The following is a 15,414-nucleotide window of genomic DNA, read 5'->3' as shown; positions in this document are numbered from 1 at the left end:
CAGTCTATCCTGATCACATCACCCTAAATGAACTACTGATGCGCTTTCTGCAGACCCTGCCTGAAGGACTGGAGGGAGGGACAGGCTGGGGGCAGAGATTAAAGAGAATTTAAGCAGATCTGCTTAAGGCTTTGTTCATAGTCCTCCTCGAATTAGAGAAAGAGGGTGACATAGATGGCAAAAGGGTTTGTGTCTCACTTCCTCATCTGCCTGTGTCACTGTGTGATGTTTACTACTGCTGTCCCACACCTGACAGTAATAGTCAGCCTCATCCCCGGCTTGGGCTCCGCTGATGATCAGGGTGGCGGTGTTCCCCGAGTTGGAGCCAGAGAATCGCTCAGGGATCCCTGAGGGCCAGTTGCTATTGCCATAGATGGCCGGCACAGGGGCCTGGCCTGGCTTCCGCTGGTGCCACTGCACAGCTTTACTTCCAATGTTGTTTCCCCCACAGGTGATCCTGGCCGTCTGTCCTGGGGCCACTGACACTGAGAGTGGCTGAGTCAGCTCTTAGGAGGCCACAGAACCTGCAAGAAAAGGGGAGAGAATAGAATAGACTTGAAACTGAGGGGCTCAACCCAACACTGCCTTCCCACCTGCCTGGCCTGAGTTTCAGGAATAAAAGTGCCCTCAGGGGACCATGAGCACAGAAGAACAGTGTGGGGGGATTTCACCTCCAGCAGCCCCTCCACCTGCAGCAGGATCACAAGCATCCTGCACACCACAGGCAGGGCCCTGCTGAGATCACTGTCAGGCCAGGCTGGACCCAGAGCCTTGGAGCTGGGTAGGTGGCTGGGACACTGGGGGCAGCACCTGTAAAGTGAGCAAGGAGGCTCAGAAGGAGAGCGGTCCAGCCATGGCTGAGGCACCCCCGATGCTGCTTCCTGAGGCCCAGGCTGGGCAGGTTCCTTTCAGCCCTGTCTTATCCCCTTGCTGAAGAAAGCAGCCTGTGATGCAAATCAGCAGAGTCAAGGGCTGCTACCGGAGGAGCTTTGTGGTTTCCAGAGAAGGGCTCAGCCCCAAAGGATGCAGAGAGGGGGAGGAGTGGCCTTGCACTCCCACCCTCAGCCTACAGGATCTCCTTTACAAACTAGTTCCACAGTCTCTGCAGATATGTCCACACCACACCTTGCTCAGCCCGACTCCTGGGCTCTCTTGGTCATGGTAGAGCTCATAAATGACTTTGGGTGTTTTTCGTAGGATACGTGAAGCCCTTCCTATAGGATTGTCCCTGACTGTTGCAGGAGGTGGCCATAGAGTCACAGTGGTGACGGGGAAATTATCTGGGGTCCCCAGTCCCCTCCTCCATTCCATTCCGGCTCAGGCGGGAGGTGGTGAATTTTGGTCTAGGCCTCTAGATGTATCCTGATCATAAATAATTTGTGTCAGAGAGATTTTGGGTATAGGCCTAAATCCGTTTTTGAAGACACTTTCCAGAAACTAATGCAAGGACCCTCTATCCACACTCTACAGGTGACAGCACGTGCCTTGGATAGGTACAGACCCCACCCCAGGGCACAGCTCCTCAGTGATAGAGAAGAATAAAATTTCTTGGTTGCCAAGTGCATATGGAGTGTTGGAAGATCCATGGGATGTGGTAAGTTTCTTCGTTGGCTCTGAGCTCCAGGGCAGGTCATAGATGCTGTGCCTCAGTGTCCCCAGGGTGCTGTAAGGACCAAGGACAGATAAGGAGGTCAAGAAAGTGTTTGCTCCATGAGAGAATGAGAGGGGTTGGCAAACTGCAAGACCCCTGGAAGTGAATGTTTATTATGACTAAGTTGTCTTCAGTTGCTGGGGAAAACAAATCAAGGGGTTAAAAACTTAATTAAGTCAACAGAAGGTTAATGAGCAACTATTTTGTGCCTCACAAGGAAATCGAGAGCTGTGATTTGGCAGCTTTCCCAGGAGAGAGATGGGAGAGCCCAGGGACGGTGGAGATGGGGAGCAGCCGGGGAAGGAGAAGCTGCTGTGTCTACAGGACAGGGGCTCCCAGAGCAAAGGGCAGGGAGGGGGACACGTGTCACCTCAGGAAGGACACTGTGCATGACAGGGACAGCATTTTAGCACAACTGGGTGTGTGAGGAGAGGGCGTGTGGGGAAGTCAAGTGCCTGGACCTTTGTCAGGGAAATAGGAGCATCTACAAGAGCTGAAGATAAAATTTGATGCTAGAATTTTTACATCAGTGTCAAGGACAATACTCTGGAAAAAGAAGGACCTATTTTCCCTCTAGGTGTCAGGTCGTGGTCACTGACCCTCCCTGCATGTCAGCATCTGCCTGATGCCCAGACCCACCCCATCCCGAGGTGGTTTTCCCAGGCGACTCTTTGCTGCCCCCCGGTGGCTGCTCCATACTGGCTGCTGGAGGCTCATGGGCCTCCTGGGTCCAGGCATAGGAACAGAACCTGCTGCTCAGGTCTCTGATGCCTTGATCCGTGGACTGCTGGCCCCCGAGGAGGAATTCCTTTTCTCTCTGTGGCCCCTGCCTGACTCAAGACCAGGTACAAGGGGCTCAGCTTACTCATGAAAATACAAAAAATACAGAAACAGTGAAAGCAAACCCCCATCATATTGGAGAAGAGTAACCTGGAACAGGAGTGTGAGGGGAAGAGTCTGCTGTGTGTGGGGATCTGAGAGGATGGCGGCAACCTGAGGGGATCTGGGACCCAGACCAGTCCGTGTCTGATTTGATATCGTCTTGTAAGTGAGGAGATGGGGGCAGGTGTGTGGTGCGTCAGGTGTGTGGTGCGTCAGGTGTGTGGTGCGTCAGGTGTGCAGAGGGAAATTTCTTGGTTATGCTCAGCAACCTGGGAGGGGCTGAGCGCACACACTCCCTGTTGGTCTCCAGGATGCAGCTGCTGAGGCTGGGACTGATTAGACACAAGTGGGCTCAGCCCCCTCACTTGTTCCTCCTTACCTGGGGCTGAAGCCACTTAGAGTGGTGGTTAATCGGCCTCCACACTTCTCTCCCGGTGTCCATCATGCAGCCATGGGGAAATTAAGCTCTGTTACTTCCATTGATCCTGGGTCACCATCAATGCACCAGCACAAGCAGGTTGACTGTTTTCTGGAAAGTTCCCTGGCAGTTTTCCTTTTGTTTCAGTCGTGCAGAGCTGAGTGATGGGGCACCTGCATTTCAGAGGATACCTGGTTGCTACCAGGCTCTTACTCTAGAGGAAGACAGAGCCTTTGGCATAGCTGGGGTGTCTGCTGTGCCTGTGGGTAGGTAGGTGTTTGTAGAGAACAGGTTTTCTTGAATGTCACCATGCTTCACAGCACCTCCACACCATGGTATCACTAGGTCCTCCATGATCCTGTGATTCCTCCTGCTCTGGGCAAAACCTTCTGCTACTAATTAACTTGCTTCCTCAGGCTGTTCCCGCAAAGTCACTTTGTGAACCTAAGTTTATTCCTCAGTTTGTTTTGAGAGTTAATAGCTATTAAGTCTCCCTCACCTTCACCTGTGTAATGGCTGATTGGCAGTGAAGGGCTTCCTCTTACAGAGCGCCTGCCGAGTGCTAGTGGCTGGGTGGTGGAGATGCGGCACTGGAAATTCCATCTGCAGAATGAACAGCTCCTTCAAGTTCCAAATCCATTTATAGACACTGGCCGCGTACACGTCAGTGCATAAGGTCGTCATCGGCTGCTGTCTTTCCTCCATTGTCTCAGTCCCCAAAAGTCATGATATGCCCTTCCCTTTGATGGTCAAAACATAAAATGGACTCAACACTGGAACAAAGTTCTACTGCACACAATGAACATGGTCCCACTGTGCACCAGGAACTTGAGTTTTCTTGTGGAACTTTTTGCAAAATGTTTCATAAGCCTTGGCTTCCAAGGAATACTGTTGGATCAGAGAGACATGGCAACCGAATGTGAGCATGGGAAACTTCAGGGTCCTGAAAGGCAAGGAAATTAAGCAACTATAAGAATCGTTCTTGTGCAACTGCAGAATATGATTATGGTCTGCATAGAAGAGTGCTATTAATGTTCTCACCTGTGATAGAGAGAGAGACAAACAAAAAGACGACTGTGGCAGTGTGTCCACAGTTGCCCCATCTAGGAAGAGGATGTGTATATATATGCGCTTGTGACGGTGATCTGTTAACTTTGATGTATACACATGATTTCGTCAAAAAGCCGTTGTACTCTTAAAGAAGGAAACAAAAAGACTAAGAGATTCCAAGTGAGAAAAGAAAGCCCAGTGAACCTGGCCCTAGGGCCTGGGATGAGAGATCCCTCCTGGAAGAGGGTGCCAGCCTCACCTAGCAGGACCTGCCCCCTGTGCCTGCAGACCCGGGATATGGAGCAGAGGGGCAAGTCCCGCACTTGGCACCAAGGACTTATTAGTGAGCTCCTCAGAAAGCAGCCCAGAGCCCAGAGATAAAATCCAAGCTATCGGGGAGCTGGAGGCACACCCAGTCAGGTCAGACAGGTGCTGGGAATTTGGGGACTGGGAAAGGTCAGTGTTCCCTGAAGACAGTCCCCAGGTAGGATCAAAGGTTGGTTCTGCACTTCCTCTGCAGTTTCTGTGGAATGTCAGGACAGGAAGGGTCCTGAGGCCCATAGGGGCTGGGTCTCCTGTCCTTCTCAGGCCTCAGGTGCCCCACTAGAATGTGGGGTCAACTCATCTAGGAAACCAGAAGAGACACGGCCTCCACTAAGCTGTTTCTATGCAAGGAAAAGAGGAATTCCAGTAGGATTGCACCCTGTGAAACAGCTCTCTCCTTCCCTGTGTGACATGTGATTACACATGGAGCCATGTGACACTATATGGATTCCTGAAGTTCTCATGTGTTCTACAAACCTGTAAAAGGTCCTTGCAGCTTCAACGAGCTTCCTCCTGTACAGGTTTTATTGAACACATGTAGACCCGGAGAGTATGGAAAAATTGTTATGAATCTCCAGGCCTGCAGGGGCCAGGTTAGGACCAGAGAAGACACCTGACTCTGAGGCCTGACCTACAGCTGCTCAGAGGACAGGTGAGAGTGAGAGGCAAGCCAAGGTGGGACAGTTCTGTTGCAAGTCCCCATCTGTCTGTGTCACTGTGAGTCCCTGCCAGCTGCCCCCACTGTCACAATCTGAGGCACAGTAATAGTCAGCTTTGTCCCTGCCTGGACACTGCTGATGGTCAGGGTGGCCATGTTCGCTAGTTTGTGGCCTTAAAAATTAAGCAGAGGTCTCTGAGGGCTGGTTGCTGTTATACTAGAGGACCAACATTGAGGCCTGGCTTGGCTTCTGCTTGTTCCAAAATGCGTGTTTATTCCGAGGTTATCTCCAGAGCATATGATCGTGGTCATCTGTCCTAGGGCCACCGACACTGAGGGGAGCTGTCCCTGCATGTAGGAGGCCCAGGGCTGTGCAGACAGGAGGGTAGAGAGGGGTTGATGACAGAGACCCATTCCTAGAAGATCCCAACACCGAGGCAGTGCCTGGTCTGAACTCAGGGTTTGGGCTGGTCATTTACGGAGCAATTTATTGAGTGGTTTAATGGAAGGTCTTTCACTCTTCATAAAATGTCTTTTAAAACGTTTCCACACTATTGTCATATAAAATTTCCACAATTGAAATAACTAATGTTTCCTGTCCTCAATATAAAAATAGATTTCTCTTAGTGGTGCTAAAACTGAATTGGATACCAAGATGTGGTTGACAGGATCCCAGGGTAGGCAGGGGCCAAGTAGTGGCATTTTAGTGCCTAAGACACTGTGGCTTGGTTACACTAATGCATAGCTGAGCCAACAAGGAATCAGAATAATCAGACAAGATCATGGATGTGGTCTAGGTGGCCCTAGTGACCCTAGACCTGAGGTAGGCGAGCAACCTCCCCATTGTTATTTTTCTAAATGAGCGGAAAGCTCCATTAGAGAAGGACTGGGGAGGCTCCTGGGCCTCAGCAGGGGCTCTTTGTGACTGTGGCCACAGAGCTCACCATGGGACACAAGCTGCCAATGAGCTGGGTGTTATCTGACCCCCAGTCCGAGGTGGCCATTTACAGCGGCCTCCCCATCACATGGCTGGGCTGTACCTGAGAACTGATGGATCAGGTCACAAGGGACAAACAGGTTGCAGGAAGAGGCGGCCAAATAGACACGGGCCAACTTCTGCCCCGTGGCCGTCCTCTCACCTTACAGCCTTGGCCTCCTGAGGGGCTCCTTGGGACCAGCTGCCTGGGAGGAGGCACTTAGGCTGGGGTTACAGAGGTTTCTGCAGGACATGCAGCCATCCCTGCAGTGGACAGTGCTAGTATCCCACCTGGCCTCTGGGCTTCCTTGAACAGCCGTGGTGGAGGAACACTCTCCTTAAGGCAGAACTTAGAGCAGTGTACATGATTCATGTCATCTGCAAAGAGAGATGGGCAGAGGTTCCTAATTCATGGGCTGTGACTCAGGGACTTGGCAGATGATCAAGGATGTTCAGGGACACAGGAAATACAATCAGAATATTGATCACAACTATGTCTGAGGGAGAGATGTGTGAGCAAGCAGAAAGCATGAGGATATTTATCTCCTATGTGAATATTTTGTAAAGTCTGACATGAGAAGGAATTGATTTTGCTAAACAGGTTGGTAGGATGGGTGACTCTCTGGACACCTGGCAGTCTGCCCCAACCCCTGCCGTCATTGCCCAATTGGCTCAATAACAGATGCCCTATGGTTGCAGAAAAGGAGGCTGTCCATGGGCTCATCAAAGTGGACTACCACTCACTAGAGCTGACGTGGCTGTAGCTACTGCTGAGTGACCATCTGCCAACAGTAAAGACCAACAGGAAGATCCCTGTAGGATGCCTGGTTGATATTAATTTCACTAAAGCTGTTCCTTCATGGCAGGGATAGCTCTTTGCTCTTGCCAGAATACACACTTAGTATAGATAGGGATTTGCTTTCTTTGACTACAGTGCTACTGCCAAACCTTTTATCTCTGGATTACAGAATACTTCAGCCACCAGGATGGTATTCCACATGGGGCTTTGACCAAGGAACTCATATCACAGCAAACAAACAGCAACCATGGGCCCATCCTCATGGCATTCAAGTGTCTTACCATCTTCACCAATATTCTGTGGCATCTGGCTTATATGAATGGCTTAGTGTCTGCTTGAAGGCCCAGTTACTGTGGCAGCAGGATGGCAAAAACATGTAGAGTTGGGCAATGTCTTTGAGGATGGGGCATGCGCTGTGCAGCAGTGCCCAATATGCAGTACTATTTCTCCCACAGTCAGGATCCATGAGTCCAGGAATCAAGGAATAAATTGTAGTGGCTCCACTCAAAAATGTCCTTAGTGATCCATTAGCAAAATTTAATGTCCTCCCCCACAACCTCGGGCTCTGTGAGTCTAGAGTCTTAGTTGCACTGGAGAAATGCTTCTTCCAAGAGATAAAACAAAGACTGCATTGAACTGAGAGCTGAAAGTTTACCCTGTCGCTCTGGGCTTTTCATGCCTGCATGGATGTCCCGCTGTGTCTGTCTTTCCACTCATACCCTCCATTCACAATTCAAACCATGGGCAAGGAAACACAGGACAGTCTGGCCCTGCCAGGCCCAAATCCACTCCTGACTCATTCTTGCAAAGTCTGCCTAGAGGAGTGGAGGGAAAGGCAGCTTAGGGATCTCTTAACCAGGTGGACTCTGCCAGACCTGCTTATGGCTTGGTCCACAGTGGTCCTGGGGCTGGAGGGAGAGGGTAAAATAGATGAAGACGGGGTTTGGGTCTCACTTCCCCATCTGTCAGTGTCACTGTGCTATGATTACCACTACTGTCTGTTGAGTAACAGTAGTAGTCAGCTTCATCCTCCGCCTGGGTCCCACTGATAGCCAAGGTGGCCATTGTCCCTGAGCTGGAGCCAGAGAATCTCTCAGGGATCCCAGAGGGTCGTTTGCTGTCCTCGTAGATGATCCGCACAGGTGTCTGGCCTGACTTCTGCTGGTACCAATAAGCATATTTTTTTGGCAATGCATCTCCAGAGCAGGTGATCTTGGCCGTCTGTCCTGGGGACACTGACACCGAGGGTGGCTGTGTCAGCTCGTAGGAGGCTGCAGAGCCTGCAAGGAAAACAGGAGAGGGGGCTTTTGAAGATCAAGAGCCCATTCCCAGGGGTCCCACCCTGAAGCTGTGTCTGGGCTTTGCACAGGGGTCAGGGCAGGGCCCACTTGGGGTCTATGGGGGCTGAGCCTGGGGCAGGGCCTGGGAGCAGCACCTGTGCAGAAAGTGAGGAGGGGGAGCAGGAGAGGGGTCCAGGCCATGGTGAGACACCCAGAGCTCTGACTCCTGAGCCCACAGCACAGCTGGGCTCCTCAGGCCTCTCTTATTCCTTCCCAGGCCCTACGGGGCAGTAAGTGCTTGGTGTTCATGCAAATTTCTATCCTCTGGGACTCCTCATTGAAGGAGGTCACTCAAACTAGCTGTGGGGGCAGCACAGATGACTGAAGAAGGAGTTGGGTCTTTGATCCGAAAATTAGCCTCGACCTCTGAGGCCTGTGATCACAGTCACCTTCCTGGGGACTGGCCATATGACCACTGTCCCAAACCTCTCTGACCTGTGGTCTGTCCTGGGCCAGGCTCAGCAGGGCTGTGGGCCTTCTAGGAACCTGGCTTGGGGCTGAGTTTGGCCCTGCTGAGGGATCATTGATGAAACCTGACTCAGCAGCAGGTGGACAAAGGACCCACCATATTCCCTCTCCTTCATCTCCTCTCTGGGTCCCCCAGAATTACTTAGTCCCATCCTGGTCATTTCATCTAAATAATGTACTGTGTCATCAGGATATTTTTTAATTATTTATTAGGAGTAGGTGGTTCATTTAAGCAACCCCACACCCTTGTGGTGTCATCTGGACATCTGCTCTGATTTCAGTCATGGTGCTGCGCCTTCTAGGCCATCCCTCATCCCCACATAGATCAGCCATTGCCATCCTCAGTTCTTCCATTATTTATTTATTTTTTCCTATGAGTATTTTGTGTAAACTTGTAAAAGCATTGGGGTTCTCAGTCCAGTGTGTTTTTCTGGTGCTTTTTACAAGTTTACATGAAATATTGATGGGAAATTCAACTTTAGGCCCAGTGGTCTCTGCAAACATCCCAGGGACACAGCCTTTGCACAGAGTGTGAGCTCTGAATGGTGGGTGGTCCCTGGTCTCTGCAATGCAGCAGACGCTGTCACTGAGCCAAGGACAGCCTCGTGGTCAGAGCTGCGGCCTGAATCAGGTGAGAATCCCCTTCCCTCTGCAGAGCATCTCCAGGAGGCTGGGGATGCTCCACCCAGGAACCAGGGCCCTGAATGTGCCACCCCACCCACCTGAGACTCACCTGTGCACAGGAGCTGCCCCCTGAGTCAGAGTCAGCCTCGAGCTGGAAGGAGAGGCAGAGGGAGGAGGGGTCAGGCATCCCTGGAAGTGCCCAGGACAGGGTTCAGCTCCCCAGGACACTGCTGGAGAGGGAGGGGTGAGGCCCTGAGAGTGGCAGGACGCTCAGGCGGCCATCCTGGGTGAAGGACTTGAGCCCTGGGAGCCCCATCCTCTCATATTGGGCCCCCTCCTAGAGCACCTCAACCTTGGGGCATCTTCCAGGGGATTCCAGCACTGTGGGAGCTGCCCAGACTGACACCTGGGCCCAGGTGCCTCCAGCTGCATTTCCCAGGTGAGGCTCTCATTGTGCCCCGGCTCCTGTCAGTATCCTGGGTGATGCTGTTTGAGTCTGACCCTCAGAACATGGTCGCTGTAACCAGAAGCAATAGGATGGACTGTCCTAACTTCCAATCTTAGTACTGAACCTTGGACACCTGTAGACCTCCCAGGGCTGCCTACCCCTTAGGCTCCACCTGGGCAGCCCCAGCCTCTGGCTGCTCCTGGCTGCAGCTCTGCTGCCCCCTGCTGGTGGACGAGACTGAGCCTAGGAGAACTTTTCTCCTCTGGGTGACTCCACAGCACCTGTCATCTGGGAGGGTGGGGACAAAGGAGTCCAGTGTGATCCACTGTGGTTTTCTCATGTCACCACAGAAAGGTCATGTATATGGTTTCAGGAAGGTGGGGAGGTGCAATTCCCATAATGGAGTCTTATGCTGAAATGTTCTTTGGTCTATGATTTTTGATTGTGGGCTGGAGAGTGCAGGGTAAGCTGTAGCTCTTCTGTGATAAACATAAAAGTCCAGAGAAATGCAGCGACACCTCATGGGGACCCTCAATTCCTAAATATATGGGAACTAAGACTGGTGCCCCCGTTCTATAAGAAAAGCTGCATTGAATTTTGGAACACCTGATGTTTCTATCACTAAACCTTAGTTGTGTACTTAAGTCATTATCATCATCATCGCCATCTTTTTCTATGACTATTATTTTTATTTCATCACACACTGTTCACAACTTGTGGTGGGAGGATTTCTACACTATCCTTGTCTGTTGTTTTGAGAAAATTGCGAGTATCTTGCTAATACATCTGGGAACACCCATTCCCACACTCCAGAAAATGCCCCCAGAGATGGAGAGGACCCCACCAACCTGTGTCCACCCTCTGAGATTCGCTTATTGCATCTTTAACTGACAGGTTCTTTTTGTGTCTTCTTGGATTTTTTTCTTTTTTTAGAAAAGAATTTCTTAACTGCAGTATAAGCATCCCAGTTTAAAAGATAACATTGAGGCCAAGAGAACTAATGCCCAGGATAACAGAAAAAAGTTGTGGCGAGTCCAGGAGTTTTTCCTGTACCTTGAAACTTTGTTCAATGTGTTTATTCACTTTGTTAGTTTTTCTGTGCATGTATTCTTTGGGATATTGTACATTTAGAATGGGGTTCTGTGCAAATAGGGATGATTTTACTCCTTCATTTCCATTCTAGATAACTATTGTTTCTTTCTTTGCCTAAGAGCTTTGACTAAAACTTCTGTACAAAAGTCAAATAATAGTTGTGAAGGCAGGAGTCCTTGTTTTGTCCCTCGTAGTAGGGAAGCTTTTACTCTTCCACTATTTAATGTGATGTACACTGCGGCTTTAGATAAAGGTCCTTTATTAGTTTGTAGAAGTTTCCTTCTATTCCGAGTTTGCTGAGTTTTTTTTTTTTTAATCAGGAAAATGTGAATTTTGTGAAACACTTTTTCTGCATCTACTCAGATGATCATACACTTTTTCTGTCACTCTGTTAATATGTATTACATTGATTCGTGTTCTTATGTAGAACCATCTTTGAAATCCTTTATTCCCCTTAACATTGGATTTGGTTTGCTTTTATTTTGCTGAGGATTTTTGCATGCTTATTCTTAAGGCATATTAGCCTTTAGTTTTTTTTAATACTATCCTTGTTTGCCTTTGGTGTCAGGCTAATGCTAGGGTCTTCGAATGTGCTGGGAAGTACTTCCTCCTAATCTATTTTGGGAAGAGATTGATTATGGTTGATATCAATTCCTTTTTAAATTTAGCAGAATTACCAGTGAGGCCATCTGGTTTTGAGTTTTTCTTTTTTGGGAAGTTTCCATTGCTGATTTACTTCCCTTATTTTCAATATTTTTTTCCCTTTTTTTCTCCTTTTTCTTGAGTCAGATTGGCAATGTGTGTTTACTATGAATTTGTCCATATCTTCTAAGATTTGGCATACAATTGCTTATGTGTTCTTCTATTATAATTTAAATTTCCATAAGCTTTGTACTATTGTCCCAAATTTCTGATTTTACTTATTTGTGTCTCCTCTCATTATCTTTTTTTTTTTTTTTTTTGGAGATGGAGTCTTGCTCTGTCGCCCAGGCTGGAGTGCAGTGGTATGATCTCTGCTCACTGCAAGCTCCGCCTCCTGGGTCCATGCCATTCTCCTGCCTCAGCCTCCCGAGTAGCTGGGACTACAGGCACCCACCACCATGCCCAGCTAATTTTTTTTTTTTTTTTTGTATTTTTAGTAGAGACAGGGTTTCACCGTGTTAGCCAGGATGGTCTCGATCTCTTAACCTCGTGATCCACCCGCCTCAGCCTCCCAAAGTGCTGGGATTACAGGCATGAGCCACCATGCCCAGCCTAGATGGTCAATAAAAGTGGAGAAGTGAAGTCTCCAAGTTATATTATAGATCTACATATTTTTTTTGAATTGGTCTTCCTTTATGTATTTTGAAGTGCTATCCCTTGGTGTATAATTATTCTATCTTTTTGACTAGTTGATTATTTCATCAATTATAACGCCTTTCTTTGTCTCTTGTAAGCATTTTTAACTTGAAGCCTATATTGTCTGAAATTACTTTAGCTACCCCAACTCTCCTTTTGTTACTATTTACACCTTTCCTTTTGTATTTGGCTTTTGGTGCTTTGATCAGAATGTGTCTCACTGCGGATTTCAGTTTAACTTGCTTGGAGTTTATTGAGCTCCTCAAAAGTATAGATTCTAATCTTTCATCAAACTTAGAAGTTTTGAGCTACTTTTCTTTATGTATTTTATTTTTCCATTCCTATTTTTCTTCTCTTTCTGAAACTCCCATAAAGCAATATTGATGTGCTTGATGTTGTCTCATATGTCTCTTAGGCTTTGTTCATTTCATTTATTCTTTTTTTTTTAAAAATTTATGTTCATCCTGTGTAATTTCAATGATGTATCTTCAAGTTCACCGATTATTCTGTCTGCTCACACCACCACTTAACTCCTCTGGAGAGATTTTGATTTCAGCTATTGAACTTTGCAGTTTCAGTATTTCTGCTTGGTTCCTTTATAAAACTTGTCACTATTGATATTTAATGCTTGTTCAAACATCATTTCCCTGCTTTCCTTTAGTTCAGTTTCCATGGAGTCCTTTTGCTTTTTGAGCACATACAGGCAGTTCATTTGAAGTATTTGTGTAGCACGTGCAATGCCGGTGCTTCATCAGGAATGCATGCAGTTGATTTATTTCTTTCCTTTTAGTGGGTTGTGCTTTCTTTTACGTTTGTCTGCTTTGTAAACTTTTCTTGAGATCTGGGTATTTTGGATGTCATGATATTGTCACTCTGAAAATCAGATTGTCTCTCTTCTCTGCCTTGGCTGATGTTGCTTGCTGAAAGGTGCTGTTATTCAACTGCGTAGTGACATTTCCAAAATATTTTGGTAAGGACCAGCTTCCTTGTCAGAGTGATCCATGCAGTTTCTGTTCAATTATTTCCATGGCCAGAAATTGACCTGATAGGGATTATTTTATGTCTCTCTCTTCATCGGCACATCCCTGAATACTGCAAATGTGGGATAAGATTCTATTGTTTTATGAGAGTTAATTTCATGACTCTTGCTACTTCAAGTAATTTCACAGGAGGGACCATTTGCTGGAGCTTCCTGCTCCACCATCTTCCATGATGTCACCCTGAGAGCAGGTATTCTTGTCTTTTTTGTGCACCAATCAATCTTCGTCACCTAAATAGTATATGAGACAGTTCAGTGAATTGGTTTAAATTCATATTTGTTTAATGTGTAAGTAAATGTAATTGAATTTATAATACTTTTTATCCATTTCCCATGAGTCAGGTGCTGTGATAGCAATGTTTTACATATGCAGTTACCTTTCTTTTAATTTTCATATTTTATTCAATGTGTATGTCTTCAAATTTGTTCATGGATGTCTTAGCCAGATTTATGATTTTTAAAAGCCAAAATATAATGTCTCGCGACCTTTTATCAGGAGAATAAAGGTATTAAGAACCACAACTGGAAATTTTCCTCTCTCAAAAGAAGCAATGGGAAATTCTGCAATTAGTGTTGTTCATTTCAATAGCTCTCTGTCACAGACCTACAAAATAAATACACAAAAAAAGTAGGAATATATATTTGAACTATTAGCCAACTTAGGCTAATTAAATTTATAGAAAACTACACCCACAACAGCAGAATAAACATTGCTATTTCAAATACACGGGGAACATTTTTCATGATACTTCCTATTCTAGGCCACAAAACAAATATTAACAAATTTGAAAAGATGAAGTTCATGCAAGATATGATTTAATGCAGAATTAACTAATTAAATGGAATTGATACATGATGAGCTGTGGTAAATGTTCAATTTTTTGGAAATGAAGGAAGATAAAACTACATATTTCATAAGTCAAAGAAAAAAATCACAATAAAATTAGAAAATACTGAACTTTTTAAACACAAAAACACAATGTATTAAAATTTTTAAAATGGATGTAAGAAAGTAGTTTTAAATAAATCTATTGGATTGAATGTTTGGCAGTGGAAAGAAGCAAGATCTAAAATAAACTAAGGTTCTACCTCATAAATCTAAGGAAAAGGAGAGCATTGAAATTCAATTTAAATAGAGAAAAGGTATTAATATAGTTAAGAGCCAAATATCAATGAAATAGAAAACAGGAAAACAATAGAAAACCTCAAAAAATGACTTAAAAAATACAGTCTATGGATATGTTCCCTGTTTTTCTTTCCCTTTCTCTGTCTCTGTTTTTGATTGTTTTAAAAAATGATTCCTTTCTATCTTCATGCTGGCTTAAGTGATGGTTAATTTTAAGTGGCACATTGACTAGGATGTGGTTCCAGGTTGATTTTGTCCAATACAAACATGGAAGTTTATGTGAAGATATTTTCCAGATGTGACTCACATTTAACTCAGTAGACTTTGTATAAGCAGATTACTCATCACAATTTGGTGGGCCTCATTAATGAGCAGAAAGTGTATAGAGCAGGCCAGGCCTGGTGGCTCACACCTGTAATCCCAGCACTTTGGGAGGCCAGGGAGGCAGGAGGATCACTTGAGGCCAGGAGTTCGAGACCAGCCTGGTCATCATGGAGAAACCCGGTCTCTACTAAAAATACAAAAATTAGATGGGTGTGATGGTGCACACCTGTAATCCCAGCTACCTGGGAGGATGAGGCACAAGAATCACTTGAAGCTGGGAGGCGGCAATTGCAGTGAGCTGAGATCGCACCGCTGTAACCCAGCCTGGGTGACAGAGTGAGACTCTGTCTCAAAAAAAAAAAAAAAAAAGAAAAAAAAAAAGGAAAGTGTTTAGAGCAAACACTGAGGATTTCTTAAGTCCTGTCTTGCTGAATTCAGGCTCAGGACTGCAACATCAACTCTTACCTGAATTTCCAGCCTTCAGCCTGCCCGAGATTTTTATCCTTGTCAGACGTGACAATCCTATGAACCAATTTCTTCTGTTAAGTTTCTCTCTCTCTCTCAATATATACACATACATGCATGTGTATATACACATATGTATGTTATACACACATATGTATCTTATCGATTTTGTTTCTGTGGATAACCCTAATATAGCTTATTAACTCTAATTCTTTTTTGATCAAAAGGTTTGATTTAATGACTACTTTAGGGTTTATGTATATAGAGATCTTATGAAAATCTACCTGCAGTTGTTACACATTCCCATATGAGACCTTGGTAACAGGTTCTTCACTCACCACAGCTTTTGTGCTCTCTTTGTCATATAACTTGCCCTTATTTTCATTATAAAT

The 15,414-nt window shown here is 46.3% G+C and overlaps 1 protein-coding gene and 1 gene segment (V, D, J or C); both read right to left on the bottom strand.

The window, feature by feature from the left end:
• The window catches only part of LOC134733547 (immunoglobulin lambda-1 light chain-like), a 37,266-nt gene extending 29,012 nt beyond the window's left edge, over window positions 1–8,254 (bottom strand). Inside the window, 1 exon segment of the V gene segment in view lies at window positions 8,194–8,254. Within this exon segment, the coding sequence occupies window positions 8,194–8,239 (46 nt within the window).
• LOC129468494 (immunoglobulin lambda-1 light chain-like) overlaps window positions 1–15,414 on the bottom strand; it is a 106,080-nt gene that overhangs the window by 42,519 nt on the left and 48,147 nt on the right. The window lies entirely within an intron of this gene.

This window comes from Symphalangus syndactylus, chromosome 18, assembly GCF_028878055.3.
Source record: "Symphalangus syndactylus isolate Jambi chromosome 18, NHGRI_mSymSyn1-v2.1_pri, whole genome shotgun sequence".
NCBI lineage: Eukaryota > Metazoa > Chordata > Mammalia > Primates > Hylobatidae > Symphalangus > Symphalangus syndactylus.
Note: the sequence above shows the minus strand (reverse complement) of the source record. Positions and strands in the feature narration are given on the sequence as shown.